The sequence below is a fragment of the Zingiber officinale genome, chromosome 8B, assembly GCF_018446385.1.
Source record: "Zingiber officinale cultivar Zhangliang chromosome 8B, Zo_v1.1, whole genome shotgun sequence".
Lineage (NCBI taxonomy): Eukaryota > Viridiplantae > Streptophyta > Magnoliopsida > Zingiberales > Zingiberaceae > Zingiber > Zingiber officinale.
The window spans coordinates 6,067,349-6,086,547 of NC_056001.1; the positions used below are offsets into that span (position 1 = coordinate 6,067,349).

The window sequence follows — 19,199 nt, forward strand, 5'->3', positions numbered from 1 at the left end:
CACATCATGGATTTTGAGGATCAAATAAACTTTTTTTTTTAAAACCCTAATTCTTCTCAAATTATATCAAATGATATAAACTGAATGTTTTGCTAAGTTGAATTTGAATGGAATACAACTATGAATGTATATATCTACACAATCCAATTATAGGACTATCTTTTATTATTATTATTATTTTAAACTCATACTGTATATACAACTTATGACAATTAATTATCATAATAATTAATTCAGCCTTACAAAAAAATTTCATCAACTAATAAAATAAATCAAAAAGTGCTCAACAAACAACCTATCAACCCAACATTCTTAAGGTCAATCACCAATTAAAAAAATTCATCTGTTAATTCATTAAAACTAAAACTTAATCCTTAAATATCTAAGAAACTAAGAAAACAACCACCTACTACTGCACTATTGCCCTAAGCTATAAAACTACTTATTTTTTTTTTTTTAAAAAAAAAAAGAATAAACTCAACTAGCTTTGGGATGACCAACCCAGTCTTATAAAATTTTTTCATCAACCGAGTAAATCAGAAAATGCTCACGATGAATAACCCAAGAACTTAACATTCTTTCGCTATACGTCAAATTTGAAAAAAAATATTCCTACAAATTTATCATAATTAGAGATCGAACCACAGATATCTAGATGATAATCTAAATATTCTACCACTATACTATAGCCCAGGAATAATAAAACTACTATCTATTTAGTACCTTAAACTAGTATCTATTTAACAATGCAGTAAAGATTGATGCGGGAAATATCCCTTGGAAAATACGATGAGCAATATATTTGCTACTTCAAAATTTTTACAAAAACAATGAGCCTCTCTCGTGGAGATGCATACTAGATAGCAAACCCTGTCATATAATAGTTCCTAGATTGATTACCTGAATATAACAATCATAAAGCAACCTGATTCATTGATAATATTTTGGGCGAAACTTCACCAATGACAAATCTACGAGCAAACAGGGCGAACTCTGTAGAATACAGAGTTGTCGATTGTCTCCGCAACAAACTGATTCATCCTCAGAAGAAGTAACAAGTAAGATCTTGCTTTTCGCCCTGCAATAAGAAGTCAGATGGCTTTAGCCAACCATGGCTTATCTCATGGAGATGATCTACAGAATAAGATATGCTCTGAGAGCATCCATGCAAAGAGAGAGAGAAAGAAGGTAGTTTCCTGAGAAATTATATTCAAATTAAGGAACAAATAATTGAATGCTGACCGAGCCCCATTTGTTCAATCTCATCTTGGTTTAACACATCATTGTGCTTATGTTCAGAGAGGAAAGAATTAATCTTGACCACAGCTTCCTGCAACTCCTAGAGAAGTGAAAAGAGCTAAAAGTCAATAAAGAAATCAATGAGTTCCATAATGGGATGCAACATTCTGAAAAAATTATTAACTTTTTGATGTGTCTTGGAAAATACTGAAAGGCATGGTCAGCCAAAAACTAAATGTAGCCAAGGAGTGTCAATGACTTTTCTCTTCAATTCATTGGAAATGTTCATAAGCATGTTCCTAAAGCAATTGATTTAACAAGAGATATTCACTGTGCTTTCTGAATCCCCTTACCCTTTTTACAAATGTTTTTAACTTTTAAGTATGCAAGATCCTGATTATGTTATTATACACAAAATTCTACATGTTCATTGTGCTTCCAAAATCCTCGTACATAAGATACTGATAATGCTATCACACTGAATGTTACTTCAACTGTTAACTGGAATTCTCTAGGATATAATGTTGGCAATTACCTCCCATGATACCAGACTTTTCATGTAAGCAGGCAGGTCATCATAGTCATCTCTAGATGCACACACTATAGCTTTGGCAATATTTCTGATAACTGGAATTTCATCATTGTATGAATCTGTTTCACATGAAAGAGGTCAGGATGTGCTAATTGAAGAACTACTGCTATCTTAACCATCTAAGTCAATACTAGATAAACTCCAACACCTGAAGCATTCAGGGCATGTCTTGAATATCCAGGCAAAGTCATCTTGTCAGATATTATGTCATTACAATAACTACAGAAAAACATCAGAAGGCATACAGGAGAAAGATAACAAAAGAAGATAAACATCTAGACAGAAAATCTTGTGAAATTAACCTCATTGTTTCTCCTGAATTTTTTTTCACGGTTGAAAGACCTCTCTCATCTGCGTCATAACCTGCTAAAATAAAAGTTTAAATTTACATAAGATATTCTGTTAGAAATTTTTTGAGGTATATTGGATAAGCATGTAATGAGATAAGCAGGTCAAAGCAAGAAAGTTACATGCTAATATGACATTTAATGCATATTATATAATTTCTTAATATAAATTCAGAGGTCTTCTAACCTTCTAAAGCTAAAGTTGCCAGACCAGCATCTGAAAGACCAAGATTTTGCAAGGAAATGGAATCCTCAAATCTTATAAATGTATAGGAAAGAATAGCTAGTGGTACATGCTTAAAAAGAATATAGATGTTTCACATGTATTCATGAGAGTCAAACTGCCAATTTCATAGACTTCTGAGTTTTTTTTTTCCCATTATATACATACATAAGATATCAAGTAATATGAGACTAAAAAATAAAAATAATAACTGTAATCCAAGCTTATGTTTGAATATCAAGTGTTTTGGACAACCAACTCAATTTTATGAAACTTTTCCTGCCCACTCCAAGTCAGCACCAAATTAAATAAATAAAAAGAAAAGAAAGCTTAAAACTTACGCTCCCCACCCTCTCCAACTCCCTCGAAATCAACATTGAGCCATGTTAATCCCAACTATTTGGGTTAATTCCATGTGGATGTGGATTTTTTTTTTTTTTTAGAAAAAAAAGGCCACAAATATGCTTACCTGCCTTGAAATTTGAAATTTTCAACCCTACCCTTCCTTGCCTCTTAACCTAAACTCAATAGACGTTGAAAAACTTTAAATCAATCAGAAGGATCGGGTGGTGCTCAAATAGGGAAACAAATGTATCAAAGGTTATGCATGACTCAAAGTGTCTAACTTGCTGCGAGGAAGCTAACCAAAGAAAGGTTGAAGTTGGGAAGGTTCTTGAACTTAAGGGTCAGACAAACAAGACCATCAACTCATCAAGCAATATGCCCTTCTATGCTAGCCCTTGTGTTGTTGACCACTGGGGAAACAGATCAACTCAAGTAGGGTGACAAAAAGTTCAACGTTACAAAAATTTGGGTCATGACAATTGACAAAGTCCAACACAATAACAGGCAGTTAGGTACAAATAGGTAAATCAAGCCTAGCCAACTAAAGGTTAGGATCTTGATATTTAGGAAAAAGACATGATGCCATAGAGTGGAGAGAATTCATCATAAGAGGAAATCATCATCACCCTCTATGAGTCTAACTGTCGTAGTGTTTATGTTGAATTCTCTTCCTTCATTATTTGTAATTCTCCCTTGATTTGGGAAGTCCATGAAAATGATTTTGTTAGTGTTGTTTTCTCTGTGTTTATTATCTGTTTCATGCTCCAGCTAAATGGCCTAATTTAATGAATCATTGGTTAGGCCACATGTGTTAACTCTTAAAAGTATATTCTTTGTGCTAAATATTTTGGAAAGCACAAGTCTAACCAATTCAAGGAATTATTAGAGTGATTGCTTAATATGGCTGATTGAGTTAATTTTATTTTTGTAACACTAACAATTTGAAGTGGGTAGAAATTGCATTTTTTTAAATTTAGTCAAGAGTTTTTTTCCTCAAAATTTTTCTTATTTATAGGAAGAGCATTTGTGGGTTGCAGATGAATAAATTCTCTTCAACTAAACTCATATCCTGTCCTTACTGTCTAAATAAGAGAGCCATAAATCCTCTTGTTCTCTCTTCCTAACCACGAAGAGGAAAAAAACATATTTACTCTTCAATTCTTCCAATTTTTTTTCCTATCCAAACAAGCCCATTCATACTAGTGACTACTCTGCTTTCCTATGCTTGGTAAATCTTACCACAACCTACAAATTATTAAACAAAGTTGACGTACCTGTATAACCAATACAACAAAGTAATAATTAATAACGAAATTTACCGAGTGAAATATTTGAGCAATAATTTGCAAGCTTAAAGAAGGAATCTCCAATCATTGACGACTTTGTTATTCAACCGATTTGCATCGATTTAGTTTATTTCTTGATTGCACGTTACTCTAAAATGAACTGAAATGTAGAACAAAAGGCAGTAACTTAAAGATTATTATCAATAGATCAAACAAAGAATCAACATAAAGAATTCGCAAGAAACCATGGGGAAAGGATACAAGGAATCCTCCTCTAGCCTCTTCCTGCTCGACCGAACAACAGAAACCGAGCCAAACTCAAAGGAAGGTTTCTGAAATCCACTCACAGGACTCATAAACTTCGAATCATCCAAAACCTCGTCATCTTCCAACTCTACCTCTGCGCAACAACTCAAATCAAGAAAGCAAAAAAATAGAAATAATGATAGTAGGGTTTCACGTCAGTGGCTCACCAGGGACGTATCCTAAACTCTGCATCCTCTCCTCGAGGTCGGCGATGTATCTCTGGTTGTTCTTGAAGACCTCGTTGCAGTGGCCGAGGAGCTCCTCGAAGGAGACCGTGCCGAAGGCCATGGACTCGAGGAGGTCGAGGTCGGCGCTGGCTGAGGAGATCCGTCGATCGACTGATTGCAAGAAGGCGGATGCAGCCGAATCTGGAGGAGAAGGAAGGACCAGATCAAAGAGGGAGTGAGGGGGGAGGTGAAATCCCTTTTCTACATTACCGAGGGGAATCGGGCGGCGTTGGATGGAGTCGGAGAGGGATTTGGAGGCGGTGTCGACGTGATGACAGAAGGCGGCGAGGGATTGGCAGAAGGCGGAGATGGCGCTCTCCATCTGGGCTTCCACGCTTCTGGTCCAGCAACCGACAACAACGATTGCTCCGACTCAGAACTAAAAAGAACGCCGTGTCGGCGCCAAAGTTTCGGTTTCAAATTGCCAGGGCAGTTTCGTCAAAATTCATACAAAAGAAGGCCCTTTACAACCGATACATACTATCATTGCATTAATATGATTGTTTGGTATAATTGACTTACCATTTCAAATGAAAAAACAATAAACATAATTGACGATTGGAGATTAATTTTATTGCATATATAACCTAACATACAATGCAAACAATTGCCATGAAAATAAAATTTGATGAAATACAACTCATCAAAAGCGCCTAACATTATCAAAAAGAGTTCTATTAACAATTCATTTTGTCATATGTACTATTATTACATTTCTCCCATTTTATCTTAAATTAGCTTCCCTCTCTCTGTGAGCAGCAGTTGCCCTTTGAATAGCTCTAGCAATTCTCTAAATCTCACAATGCTGAAATGAACTTCCTTCCCTGTGCTATGAGCAGCTTGAGAAATGGCATTAGCTATCCCTGGAAAGAAAGAGAATTTGCTCTCTGAATTCTTGGGCGGTGAGTACAACTGTGCAAGTAATCAGCACTTCAATAGGAAGTATGAACAATGCATGTTATTTGCTGAACTAGAAAGTCAACGAATTCAACCTTCAAACTATGGAAAATTATACTAATTCAGTAAATATGGGATTACAGTCAACAACTTAAGGCCACTAAAAAGTTTTGCCTAGCTCTACAGTAGAAATCATATGGTGGGATCCTACAGATACTGAAATAAAACTTGAGAGATATATCAGAGTGGGAATTTTCATTTTTTTTATGCCCAACTCCAAAAAAATGTTGGACTAGAATGACCTTAGCATGTTCCCATCCTCAATCTAAACTTTTGTATCTGTTAGAATATGGCAACCACATGTAATACGTTTTGAATTTATTAATAGGACTCTAGGACCATATGAATATATGGCAACCATATCCATATCTCGGAAAGCAAGCATGACACCATAAAATACTAAATATGGTAAAACAAAAACAATGTTGATTTTTATTAGTTAAAGTTTTTACTACCATCTGCAATTAATTTGCCTTAGCGTGGACACAATAGCATTATAGCAGCAGGATACAAGATTACAATTTGTTGTTTTTCCTGTAAGGTGCCTTGCATATATATTTTTCTGTTTCTCAACATGCAAATTGTAACTAAGATGCGTCTGTAATCATTATTTGTCATTAATTTAAAAAACATTTGATTAGGACAATGATCACCAGTTTGCTTTGTTTAGTAAGAACTGTCTGTGTTTGAAACTTACAGAAACTAAGAAATTAAATTTAAGATTCATAATAAAACTTACCAGATGCTTAAACCATGGTCTTCCTTGAAGGCACTCTGCTTCAAGAAAGCCTCTTTCGGCAAGAATTAGACCATCATTAAAAGCATGCCGCCTTAAAGAAACAGAATACTGGTCATCCAGCTCTTGAAATTTCTGTTGATGCATGAACAATTTTTAATGCCTCTAAAACAAATGCATTTCAAAGCAGCTATCATGTTTACAAAATAATTGATAAAACAAACTCTGACATATCCCAGTATAGAGACTGTTATATTACATATGTTGCTAGAAATGTATAAAGATTGTAAAGATAACCTTTGGAGCCTACGAAATTGATTACAATAATAAAAAAGTAATAATAATCTTTTTCTTCGTAACTTTGGAGCCTGACCTGTCCTCCTTCTAGAACTTCTCTGATGGCTGTAGTGAGCTCATCGATAGATGTATGTAAAGGTCGTAAAGATAACCCCTCATCCAGCAAGGTATTTAATGCAGTTGCATGCTCCTGCAAGTACAAGAGGAAAATACAAGTCCAAAACTCTTATTTATCCATTATCAGAAAATATCATTCTAATCTGTGTCTATCAAAGTACTTTACCATCATCTTAGATACGATATCATCCATATAATTCAATAATACCTACTAATTAATTCAATTGAGATACTTGGATAAATTTTGAATGGCCTTAAACATAAGCCAAAAAAAAGGTAAAGGATTTCTACTTGATGAACAACAGAAAAGAAAGGTTTTGGCAAACTATATAAAACCCCCCTCTATTCTTGACCTATTATTGAGGTAGCAATATGGCCTGAGAAGTATAGGTTGGTTTTAAACAAAAGGTACATGAGTTTAGTGAAATAAATATACATCACCTTGCAAGAAATTCATAAATAGTGGTAGAACCCAGAAAGATGGAAGGAACAAAGATAACTCCTAATTTTTTTAGTGGCAAGACAAATATAGTTATTGCTTTGTAACTTGCATACCTATTCTTGCAGCAATTGCTCAAAAAGAAAATATAAACAAACCATGTTACCAGACCAAACACGAATTAATGCATAAAGTTCATATGTTAGTACCTTGCAATATAACTTATTTTTGAGATACGAACCCTGTATAATTCCAATTCAAAATACAATCTCAGATTACCAGTTTGGGCATGCAGGACAAAAATGAACTGCTATGAGAAGGAAAAAAATGGAAAGAAAAAAAAAATTGATCCCTCACGAGGCCAATAAGCACTTACAAGTAGCTGGGTAGCATAAGAAAGATAATCAAAGGGTAGGACTGGATCATCTGCCAGACGAAGACCTAAGAGCCCCCATATTTCAGCAACTGAGGAATATACACAAAACAAAAGTTGAATGAAATAAACAATAATACAGGCCTGAAGTGAGATATTTTAAGTCATAAACATCTCGAAAGGGGTGTAACACTTACTGGCCACATGATGGTGGAATGATGGATCACCATGTTCTGACATCCATTTGTAGTTGTCTAAGGCTGTATGGTAGCCAGTGAATACTGAAAGAAGAAATCAGGCATTCATGCCATCTCTCCAGAACCAACGATCAAAGTCTATAGGAAGATTCAAAATATCAAACAAAAGCTCAACTACTTTAAAATAGATAAGAATGCATCAAAACATGCAAAGGATGATGATATAATTGAAAGATTATACCGAGAAAGAGAATCAGAAATGACCTTTAAGCACTAACTTTTACAGAGAGGGAAAAGAATTAAAGAACTCCAAGATCATGTGTCAACGAAAACCAGCCATCAGAATATCACATGATTACAAGTAGGTTTATAAGCTGACAACCATTCGACACTGACATGCCTATAATAAAAACATCGAAAAGTGACTATGCAATATCAAACTTACTGCATAGAGCTCTTTAGGGGCATGCATCTATAACGAAAACGCGATATACCTGAACCGAACCAGTTCAAACTGTAAAAAAAATCAATGGTATATAGGTTTGGGCCGTTTGGCTTTGATTTGCAGACATGGTTAAAGTCAGTATTGGTTTCAACTTGTAAAACTATTATAACCAAATTGAACCGTTAAAGTTTTTACAATATGTATATATATATATATATATATATATAACTAAGATTAGTATGTTAATAATCATGAGTTCTTCTTTTTTTTTTTTTTATGCTCCATAGTCAATATAAACTTTAAAATATAATAAATTTGATTATTAAACTCAATAAAATTGTTGTTTTAAAGCTGGTTTTCTATTTATTTATTTTTTGGTTAAATTTATGATTATTTTTAAATTAATGGTTTGAAATTCAATCAAACTGAAATTTACGGTTCGTGTTCAAACTGAACCAAAATGACCAGCTCAATTTTGGATTGGATTTTTCAGACTGAAATATTTCAGTTTGGTTTCAATTTTCTTAACTAAATCGAAAACCTGAACTATGCCAACCCTTAATGCTCCGGCATATTTCAGAATTCAGATGCAAGACTATGTATCCAGCATTTTCCGAAATAAAAAGTTCTTGTTTACAAATTCTATCCCTCTTGCTACACGTAGGAGCACAACCCAATGAAGAAATAGATGATGCAGCATATTGAATTGACTTGCAAGAATAACCCAGTCCTCATGTTAACTAATTGAAGAAATAAAACAATCATAGCAATAAGGTGTGTGAAGAATTTGGGTTGCTAGAGGGATCTTTCGCAGCCATGGAGCTCTATGTAATTGATCTAGAGGGATTTTTATTTTTTTAAAAAAAAATCTTTGATCTCCCTTGACCTCACCATAGCTTAGTTCAACTTGTGGAAACTGTAACCAAATGTGGTCATATCATGTTAACGTATTTTCTCACCTATGACCTAACTTCTCGCACAAAGAGGAAGATTCTATACGATTCAATTAAATCAAATGCAGCACTCTTCCATGGTTCAAAACACCATAAGGAACAAGCATGTGATAAAATTATTTTTGAGTAAAAACAGGTTTAAAACAAAGGTTGTCAAGTTGTTTGCCAAAACACTTTAATGGGAATTTTTCATTCAATAATGGTTCTTTGACTCAGAAAGGTAGAAATATTCTAATTAAGACTCCTCAGGAAGTTTCTAGTATGATTTTTTCCTATTGGCCACTTAACTCATCTTGATAGCCTTGCACTTGTCAAAAAATATAAAATGAGACCATATCTTTGCTCCATAGATTCCCAAAACAAGTTCGAAGGAGTTATAAAATTGTGGTTGTCCACAAAAAAAAATTAGTGGCTTGGGTACATAAACAAGAGGTGCATAATTTGGGAAAAAACAAAGTAGGGTTTGGAGTTTGGAAACACCTGGAACTTAGATGCGCCTTTGGAAAATCTACCAAAAAGTATGTGTAACATTAGAAAAGCCCTTAAAAATTGAATGAACTATTTGCATCCACTTTTTGAAACAGTGACAGCTGAAAAAATAGAGTTAGAAAAAAATGGAAACAACACTTAAGGAAACAAGAACTATAAAGTTGATTCATCAAGTTAAGCAAAAGGTAATTTCGCTCACCCCGAGGACCCCCTCAATGCCAATCCCACAACGAGATGAAGGGGATTCATTAAGTTTAAAAAAATATGGAACTGCCACATTAACAGGCCCCTACACGAAGGGCCCCATGTCGATGGAAGGAGGTTCATCAAAGCACAGGTGGTGGTGTTAAGCGCATGGCAGGACGAACACATGTGATGCGAGCATTCCCTGGGACTCGAGCCCTGGCCACTACAGACTTCATGCATTTACCATTTGTGCCAAGCCCGTTATTAGAGATTATACCAGGATGACCAAGCATTTACCAATTGAATTAAAAAGAAACCTCAAATTAGTCAAACTCACTAATTATCATAGAAAGATGCATGACCCAGTAAGTTAGTGAGGTTCAACTTTGAACAAGGGATCATTAATCAAAATAACTAACATATGAAATTTATATGTTGAGTTCAATTTCTATAATGAAATGAGTATATTAGTCATTGGCATCAATTATATTCAACGCAAAGAGTATGTGACATACTACTTTAGTGTGCGTTATGAGTGAGCAACTATTAAACAGGCTTAGGCATTTTGGGCAAGTGATTAGACCAAATCATTTAATAGGTCAGTTCACTTGTTTAATCGAAGTGTGACAATTGGTGTAGAGCTGTCCTAATCTTGCACCTGACACCGTGAATGTAGAAACATAACAGCCCTAGGATACCAAAAGTTGAAACACATCTATAACTTTCATGCACAATTATTTAATATTATAATTGAAAAAGAGGAATACCATCTCCATAAAACATATCTGTTGAAGGAACCCCAGCTATGTGCAAAAATGCAGAAAAATCTGAATCAGCTCTACCCAACCTTTCAATTTTCTGCATAAAACAATCATGATCTATGATGTAAAGATTGCGTAGGGAAAATAAAATGAGACTACTGAATAAAAAGTAACATACTATCAAATTATCAAGAATAAATGTGACTCGTCAATCTTGAGTTGTAGGACATAACATATGAAAACATAAATGCACAAATCATTTCAATCTATGGATAAAACAATGGTTTATTATAAAAAATGAAAAACAAGTTAATAGACTAAAAGATAATTTCTATAGCAAAGTGGGCAAATTGTATTACAGATAGAAAAGGAAAACCCAACAATTTAGCTACCTCAGAATGATAAAATGATAAAAACAATGTACTCCTTATTCTAGGAAACAAATGATAAAATTTCCCTGAATCAACAATACTTATGGAATAAAGAAAGCTTTACATATTTAGACTTACATTAACACCCCCACTTTTTGCCACCCAAGTATCATAAACCGCAGTGCCTTTGATATCTGGATCCTGAATCTGAAACATCAAGGTGGCAATATCATATTAGAAAGCAAACAAAGACACATCTTATAGATAACAGCATCGTAGATCCAAATTTATAGAACTGATTTAATGTCATCAGCTAATTTGGCTCCAATGCTTAAATGTTAACAAAATCATTCTCTGTTCTTAGCCAAGGCTGTTGAGGTTTTTAATAGAGATTATCATTTTCATGGAGTAAATCGATAATCCTAAGGTTCATGTAAAAAATATATAAGTATTTCTACCATACTGAAAAAATATATCACAAAATATATAATCCAACAACAACAACAACCACCAAGCCTTTTCCCACTAGGTGGGGTCAGCTGTATGAATCCTTTTACACCATTAAGCTCTATCTCCTATTATATCATCATCTATATTTAAATAAATTTTATCTTGTTTTATTGTTGCTAACCAAGTCTTTTTTGGTCTTCGTCTTCCTCGTTTGATATGCATGTTTATCATAGTTTCACTTTCACATCGCCTAACTGGAGCATTTATTAGTCGTCTAAGTACATGTCCGTACCATCTTAAACGTGTCTCTCGGAGTTTGTCCTCAATAGATGCAACTCCGACTTTCTCTCTAATGCTCTCATTTCTTATTTTATCCATCTTTGTATGTCCACACATCCACCTTAACATCCTCATCTCTGCAACTCTCATCTTCTCCTCATGTGCTCGAGTCATAGCCCAACATTCAGCTCCATATAACATAGCAAGTCTAACTGCGGTTTTATAGAACTTACCTTTAAGTTTAAGAGGTACTTTACGGCCACATAAAGCACCCGACGCTCCCCTTCATTTCACCCATCCTGTTTGTATTCTATGTAAGACATCTCTCTCAATCCCTCCATCATTTTGTAAAAATGATCCTAAATATTTAAATCTCTCGGTTCCGAGCAACTCGTCCTCTCCTATATTAACAATTGTTTCATTACTTCTAATATTGCTAAACTTAAATTCCATATATTCTGTCTTTAATCTACTAAGCTTAAAATCTTTCCCTTCTAGTGTTTCCCTCCAAAATTCTAACTTAGCATTTACTCCTTCACGTGTCTCATCTACCAAAATAATATCATCTGCAAACAACATGCACCACGGTACTGTATCTTGGATGTGCGCAGTAAGTTCATTCATAATTAGTGTAAAAAGATAGGGACTTAGGGTTGATCCTTGATGTAACCCCTGAAGTCTTTACCCTAGTCGTTACATCCTGATACATATCCTTAATTAGTTCAATATAAGTTACGCTAACACCTCTCTTTTCTAAAATTCTCCATATAAATTCTCTTGGGACTCTATCATAAGCTTTTTCTAAGTCAATGAATATCATGTGTAGATCTTGTTTTTGCTCCCGATATTTTTCAATTAATTGTCTAAGGAGATGTATAGCTTCTATTGTTGATCTTTCATTGTTGACCTTCCAAGCATGAACCCAAATTGATTTTCTATCACTGTGGTCTCCTTCCTTAATCTTTTTTCTATTACTTTTTCCCAAAATTCATAGTATGACTCATTAGTTTAATACCCCTATAGTTTGCACAATTTTGTATGTCTCCCTTGTTCTTATATAAGGGAACTAGAGTACTTATCCTCCATTGATCAGGCATTCTTTTCGTTTTCAATATCGTGTTAAATAATTTTGTAAGTCATTTAATACCTTGTTTCCCTAAGCACTTCCATACCTCTATCGGAATATCATCTGGTCCAACAGCTTTTCCATTGTGCATCTCATTTAAAGTTTGTTTTACTTCTGAAGTTTGAATTCTACGATAAAAATTAAAATTCCTATGCTCATTTGACATAATTAAATTACCTAAGTTAAGTTGGTCACCTAAGCCTTCATTAAAAAGTTGATGAAAATACCTCTTCCACCGCTCTTTTATTTCTCCATCATTTACTAATACTCTATTACATTCATCTTTAATTCATTTTATTTGGCTAAGATCTCTTGTTTTCCTTTCTCTCACTTTAGCTATTCTATAAATGTCTCTTTCCCCTTCTTTTGTATCCAATTTTTGATATAACCGTTTAAAAGTTTCATTTTTTACTTCACTCACTACTTTCTTAGCTTCTTTCTTGGCTATTGTATATTTTTTTAAATTTTCCTCGTTCTTACAAATATATAATTCTTTATAAGCTATTCGTTTTTCCTTCACTTTCTCTTGTACTTTCTCATTCCACCACCAAGATTCTTTACTTAGTGGTGCATGTCCCTTTGACTCACCGAGTACACTCTCAGCTACTATTTTCAACTTTGATACCATCTTATCCCATGTTGTATTAGAGTCATCGTATATTTCACCTAATGCTTGTATTTCTACATTCTCCTTAAATATATTTTGTTTCCCATCCTTTAACTTCCACCACTTAAATCTAGGAATTGTATATATTTTCTTTCTATTGATACAATGTTTGAGGCGTATATCCAACACTACTACCCTATGTTGGGTAGTTAAGCTTTCTCCAGGGATGACTTTGCAATCTTTACAAATCTTTCTATCCTTCTTCCTAACCATAAGAAAGTCAATTTGCGATTTATTATTCCCACTTTTGAATGTAACTAAGTGTTCTTCTTTTTTTAAAAAAAACGTATTAGCTAATATAAGGTCATATGCTATCGCAAAATCTAATATAGTTTTTCCTTCCTCATTCCTCGTTCCAAACCCATAACTTCCATGTACTCTCTCATATTCCTCATTTTTCACTCCGACATGCCCATTTAAATCACCTCCTATTAAAATCATTTCATTTGGTGGAATATTTTGTAATATTTCATCTAAGTCCTTCCAAAACCTTGATTTGATAGCTTCATCTAATCCTACTTGTGGTGCATATACGCTAATTATGTTCATAGTTTTGTTTCGCCGCTATTATCTTAAGGGCTATAATTCTATCCCCTTTTCTAACTACTCCTACAACTTCATCCTTTAACAAACTATCTACAATGATACCCACTCCATTTCTTGCTTTACTCTTTCCAGTATACCATAACTTAAAACCCGAGTTCTCTATCATCTTTGCCTTCTCGCCTGTCCATTTTGTCTCTTGTACACATAAAATATTAATTTTTCTCCTAATCATCATATCTACTACTTCCATTGATTCACCAGTGAGAGTTCCTATATTCCATGTTCCAAATCTTAGATTATTAGTTTTCCTATCATATTTGTTCGTATCTAACCTATGGTGTGAGAACTCTTGCATATTTAACACTACACCCAAGTTCTTATGGAGATGTAGCGGTCCTTGCTGAGACGTTACAGTCAGACCCTGTAACGCAAACTCTTGCATATTTATCACTACACCCGAGTTCTGGAGATGTAGCGGTCCTTGCCGAGACTTTACAGTCAGACCCTGCAACGCGTTCCTTCCGGGGAACAACCTAGCATTAGCACAATAGTTTAATGGATTCATTCATTGAATATTTGTCATAGTTTGATGCTGGATGGCAACCTAACGCAACCCTCCTCCTTTATCCGGGCTTGGGACCGGCCATGACCGGTCATCATGGGCGGAGTTAAGGATTAATGAAGTACAAAATATATAATCCAAATAACAATATTTAATTTAACACCACAATATGATTAATGAAGTACATATTTGTAAATACTAAAAATGCATAAAAGTTAAGGATATATTGTTAGATCAATATCACAAATCAATGCAGGGAACAGAGTAGCAATCTTTTGAACTCATGTTTTGAAAACTCAATTAATTAAACACCTTGCAAGCAAGAATAGTGATTGTTTGATAAAGGAATGGGAAAATTACAGGAGAGATTGAATATGCTTAAAGAGTTATAGTACAAGAAGTAATATTCTAACCCTCAAATATTGTGCATGCTTTTTTAAAGGTTCATGTTGTTTAACATTAACTGGTTCAGGTTACTTTACAATGCTCCTGAATCGCTGGTAATTTGGTTTGTATTGAATGGTCCTTCTCCAATTGAATCAGGCAGATACCTGATCCAGTCGATTCAAACATAAGGTTTATAAGTATGTTCCAAATTGAATTGGCAATCATCTGATTATGATAATCAAGTCGTTACTGTTTCATTGGTAGCCCCAATGAAATGAAGAAACAGCAAGATTGATGAAAATAAGTTCACAAGCTCAAAATCTTAAACTAGGATGCTTGTCAAAATTTTCTGAGTAGATAAAAAAGGAGCAAATAGAACTTACAAATAACTTGAAGTACTGCTTATGGTCACCTGCTTCATCACTTGAACTAGAAGATCATCCAATTGGGGACTTGCACCAGCAAAAAACCCATCACCTTGAACAGCACAATCAACATTCAAGTACGCCACAGCTTTTGCTGTCAACCATCCAAGGTTCTGCTCTACCCATTCAGTAGATCCAATCTGTGAAGATAATAGCCTCCAATTTAGAAGAAAAGTCAATATGCCACTTGATATTAACTCAATCCTTATGAGACATTCAGACTAGGACCTTAACCAAACAAGAATATCTCAAGGATTGCATGTATGGACAGATATTGTTAAGCGAGTTACAATGCCAGTAATCAATATTTCCATTTGAATTTGTAACAATTTGGTCAAAGAAACACTTCCAAGGCAAAATCAATGGTGCTTTACAATCCCATTTCGCTCACCACTACTATGAGAATACTTTTGCTTTCTTTACTCTGGCTACAATTGAATTTGAGTTTTTGTACGAGTAAATACAGGTGGAAGCCTCAATATTCACAAACATTGTAGAATACAATGAGTAAATAGCATACCATCCCAAATTCCTCAGCATCCCAGCTACATATGATTATTGTCCTTCGAGGTCTCCAGCCAGATCGCAACAAACTTCCATAACGGCGTGCCACATCAAGGAGGGTAGCTGTTCCACTATTAGGATCCACAGCACCAAATGTCCATGCATCTCTGTGGTTGCCAAGGATGACATAACGATCAGCTTCCTCTCTTCCCAATATGACATCAAAAATATTTTTAATCTTTGCCAGCTTTCTATCTTCCTTAATGAAGATCAATAGATAGAAATATCAAAAGATTTTCCAATTTAAATTTAAATAGTAGAAACAAATAAAGTCAAAGGGTAGAGACCAGTATCGGATTGGAGGAGCTAACAATGAGTTTTATTCCAACAAAAAAGACAGGAGATCCACACCCACCAAATAGACAAAAAGATTATTTTCTGAAGAGAGATCATGAGTACAATAGATCATATAAGATTTAATAATCAAATAGGTTTTAAAACATGAAAGCCAATATGGCTTCTTTGCTGCAATTTGTAAAGATCACATAGATGAGTGATGCCAAGAACTAGGACCTATATCAAGTTATATTACTGAACATTGACAGTAAAGATTGTTAGCAAATTCACGCACAGCATCTCATGCATTTAGGCTGACAAGGATATTACAATGACTCGCACTAATATTATCATATTTGTACATCATGCGATGTTCAATGACTAACGGCCTACCAACTCAAGCAAATAATCAGTGGTCGGCTCATCATGAAAATTAAAGTTTTTGATTAGTTGTATCATGCACATAATTCCACATGCAAGCAACAGTAAATATATTCTATGGACAAAAGAAATGTCCTACCGAAAATGTTGCACCTCGTAAATTAAAAAGAAAACACAGGTGTCGACCTTATCATTGCTTCACTTGGACATCCTCAATTGGGATTTGGGACCCACGCCTACTGGGATTGAATGAGATGCGACCAAAAATGAATTGATACGTTAGTAACTCCGTAACAATCTGCCTGCATAGCATTGTTAGATCATACAAGACAGAATTGCTACAAACGGTGCCTTTTAGACATACAGCCCACTAATCCCTCCAAGGTATTGGACCACTTTGTAGCGGAGTAAAAAAGGACAGCAACAATTCGGTAATTCAGGAAAAACAAACATACTACATGCGAAACCGATGGATCGGGTAAGCATACGAAAAGACCCCATAATTGACGGCCGCCCAAAAGGTTTCTGATTGAGACAATGGACAGGTGAGATTACCTGATAGGTGAAGCTGACCAACGTGCGACCTGGCCCGACGCCGCTCTCCGCCGCCAGACGCAAATCATCTTTCCACTCAAGCGGCATCGTGGGTCCACCGAGAGTGCTAAGAATCTCCAACGCCACCACTTCCGCCACCGGCATTGACGGAATCTTTGGAAACCTCCGCCTCACATCCGCCTCCTCGGTGCTGAGCCTCTCGCCTCCCTCGTCCGAGGCGGTAGCCCATCCAGGGGTCAGCAGATCGCCGACCCCACCGAGCAACACCGTCCCCCTCTCAACCCCACCGAGGTCGGCCACCTTAAAAATTAGCATCGCTTTCGCCCCCTTCGCCGCAGCCCTAGCCACCACAGCACTCCGGTACTCCCCGCCACGCCTCGCGATCGCGACTCACCCCTTGACTTCGATGCCCATCCGATGGAGTACGACGTAGTCCTCCTCGCGTCCGAAGTTGACGTAGACGGCGGGGGAGACAGCAGCGCCGGAGGACGAGTAGGCATGGTACGGCGGAACGGCGGTTGCTGATGGGTCGGCTGCCTCGGTGAGGGAGAGGGACTTCAGGAGGAATCCGTCCGAGAGAAGAAGTGAGAGGGAGACCGAGGCGGGGTAGGAGAGGAGGGGAGAATAGTCGACGGCAAAGGCGCGGAGGCCGGCGGATCGGGAGTGCGAAAGGACGTAGGAGACGAGGACGGAGTGGCGGCGAGATGAGGTTGGCGGTTGAGGGCGCGGAGGTGGAAGGAGATGGTGGCATTGGCGTCGGAGGAGAGGGCGAGGAAGAGACGCTGAGCAACGTTGGGGGAGATTCCGTCGAGGCGATCGTTGGAGGAAGAGGGGCGGAAGGAGTAGAAGAAGAGGAGGAAGAGGAAGAATAAGAGGAGGATGAAGAGAGCGGCGCGGTGGAAGTGCGGGGATTTGGGCGGCATCGAAGGCGGAAAAGAAGCTTCGAGAAGGAAGCGAGTTAAAAAACGAGGAAGAAGATGGAGAGAAGAGGGGAAGAAGCGAAGAAACAGAGAGGAGAACGTGATGGTGGTAGCGGTGGAGGAGAGTGACGAGAGAGGGAAATGTAACGAGAAAAAAAGAGGAAAGAGAATATGATAGGAGAGATTAAGAAGAGAGAAAGTGTGTGGTTGCGGTGTCAGTGGCGGTGGCGGTGGCCCGGTGGAGGCAGATGTGGTCGTTGCTCGATGATAAAACGAAGGAGAGTGCAGGGAGCGCAGCAAGGTGGAGTGGGAGGGTGATGGTGTCGTTAGTATTAGCGGTAGCAGGGGCCGGTCCGGGAGGAGAGCGCCACTGAGCGATCTTGGGCTCAGAATTTGAGAGGGTTTTTTTTTTTTTTTTTTTAATATTATATATTATAAATATGTAATTGAAGCATCAGATAGTTGGCCTTAAATTTATATTTTAAAATTTTTAGATATTATTTTTTACTTATATCTTTTTAGACATGGGTAGTTGGGTCTAAATTTATATTTCAGAATTTTTTTTATATTGATGAAAAATGTATTAAGAAAAACATTTTAAAAAATTTTGAAAGATGATTTTATCAATAGAAATATGAGAAGAAATCGTTTAAATAAATTATATATTATTAAAATTTTACTTTGAGTTTTTTTTTTCGCCCAGCCTCCTGAGTCGAAGGACTAGGGAGGTGGCCTCTGTACGGTGTCGGCAGAAAATGGAATAAGAGAACGGAAAAGGACAAAAGGGGACACTTGAAAAGATCGAGTCAATAGGGATAACAGAACACTTATGACAAAAATGTCGAGACTCTTTTACATTCTTTTGGTAACGGTGTGTGCAAATAACTATTATTATTGCTATTAGCAAATTGCTTTCTCCTCCCCCGGCAGCACTCCCACCCCTCTCTCTCCTGTCAAATGATATTTTTATCTTTTTTTAATTTTATTTATTATTTTTTTATCAATACTTATATATATATATATATATATTTTTTAATTTTATTTCATTTTTATTTAATTTTAAACTAATTTATTTATTATTTTTCTAAGTTTATTTAATTTTTATTTAGTTTTAATTTTTAATCAATTTTATTTATTATTTTTATCAAAAATTTTATTTTTTTATTTTTATATAA

General features: G+C 35.9%; 1 protein-coding gene and 1 pseudogene across 4 annotated transcripts; both read right to left on the reverse strand.

Moving 5' to 3' along the window:
• Positions 1 to 777: 777 nt before the first annotated feature.
• LOC122014502 lies at positions 778 to 4,940 on the reverse strand. 4 transcript variants are annotated; one of them, XM_042570738.1, is made up of 9 exons: positions 4,776 to 4,940; positions 4,506 to 4,706; positions 4,294 to 4,432; positions 2,366 to 2,436; positions 2,134 to 2,194; positions 1,980 to 1,999; positions 1,775 to 1,890; positions 1,243 to 1,339; positions 778 to 1,078 (listed from the first exon to the last, which is right to left on the reverse strand). In XM_042570738.1, the coding sequence occupies exons 1-9, from the start codon at positions 4,885 to 4,887 to the stop codon at positions 972 to 974; spliced, it is 924 nt and encodes a 307-aa protein (XP_042426672.1). In that variant the 5' UTR covers positions 4,888 to 4,940; the 3' UTR covers positions 778 to 971. The 4 variants fall into 4 exon arrangements, with proteins under 4 accessions (XP_042426672.1, XP_042426670.1, XP_042426671.1 ...); XM_042570736.1 differs by having other exon boundaries at positions 1,980 to 2,050; XM_042570737.1 differs by having other exon boundaries at positions 2,134 to 2,197.
• A 349-nt stretch (positions 4,941 to 5,289) lies between these two features.
• LOC122015782 lies at positions 5,290 to 18,392 on the reverse strand (annotated as a pseudogene).
• Positions 18,393 to 19,199: the final 807 nt, after the last annotated feature.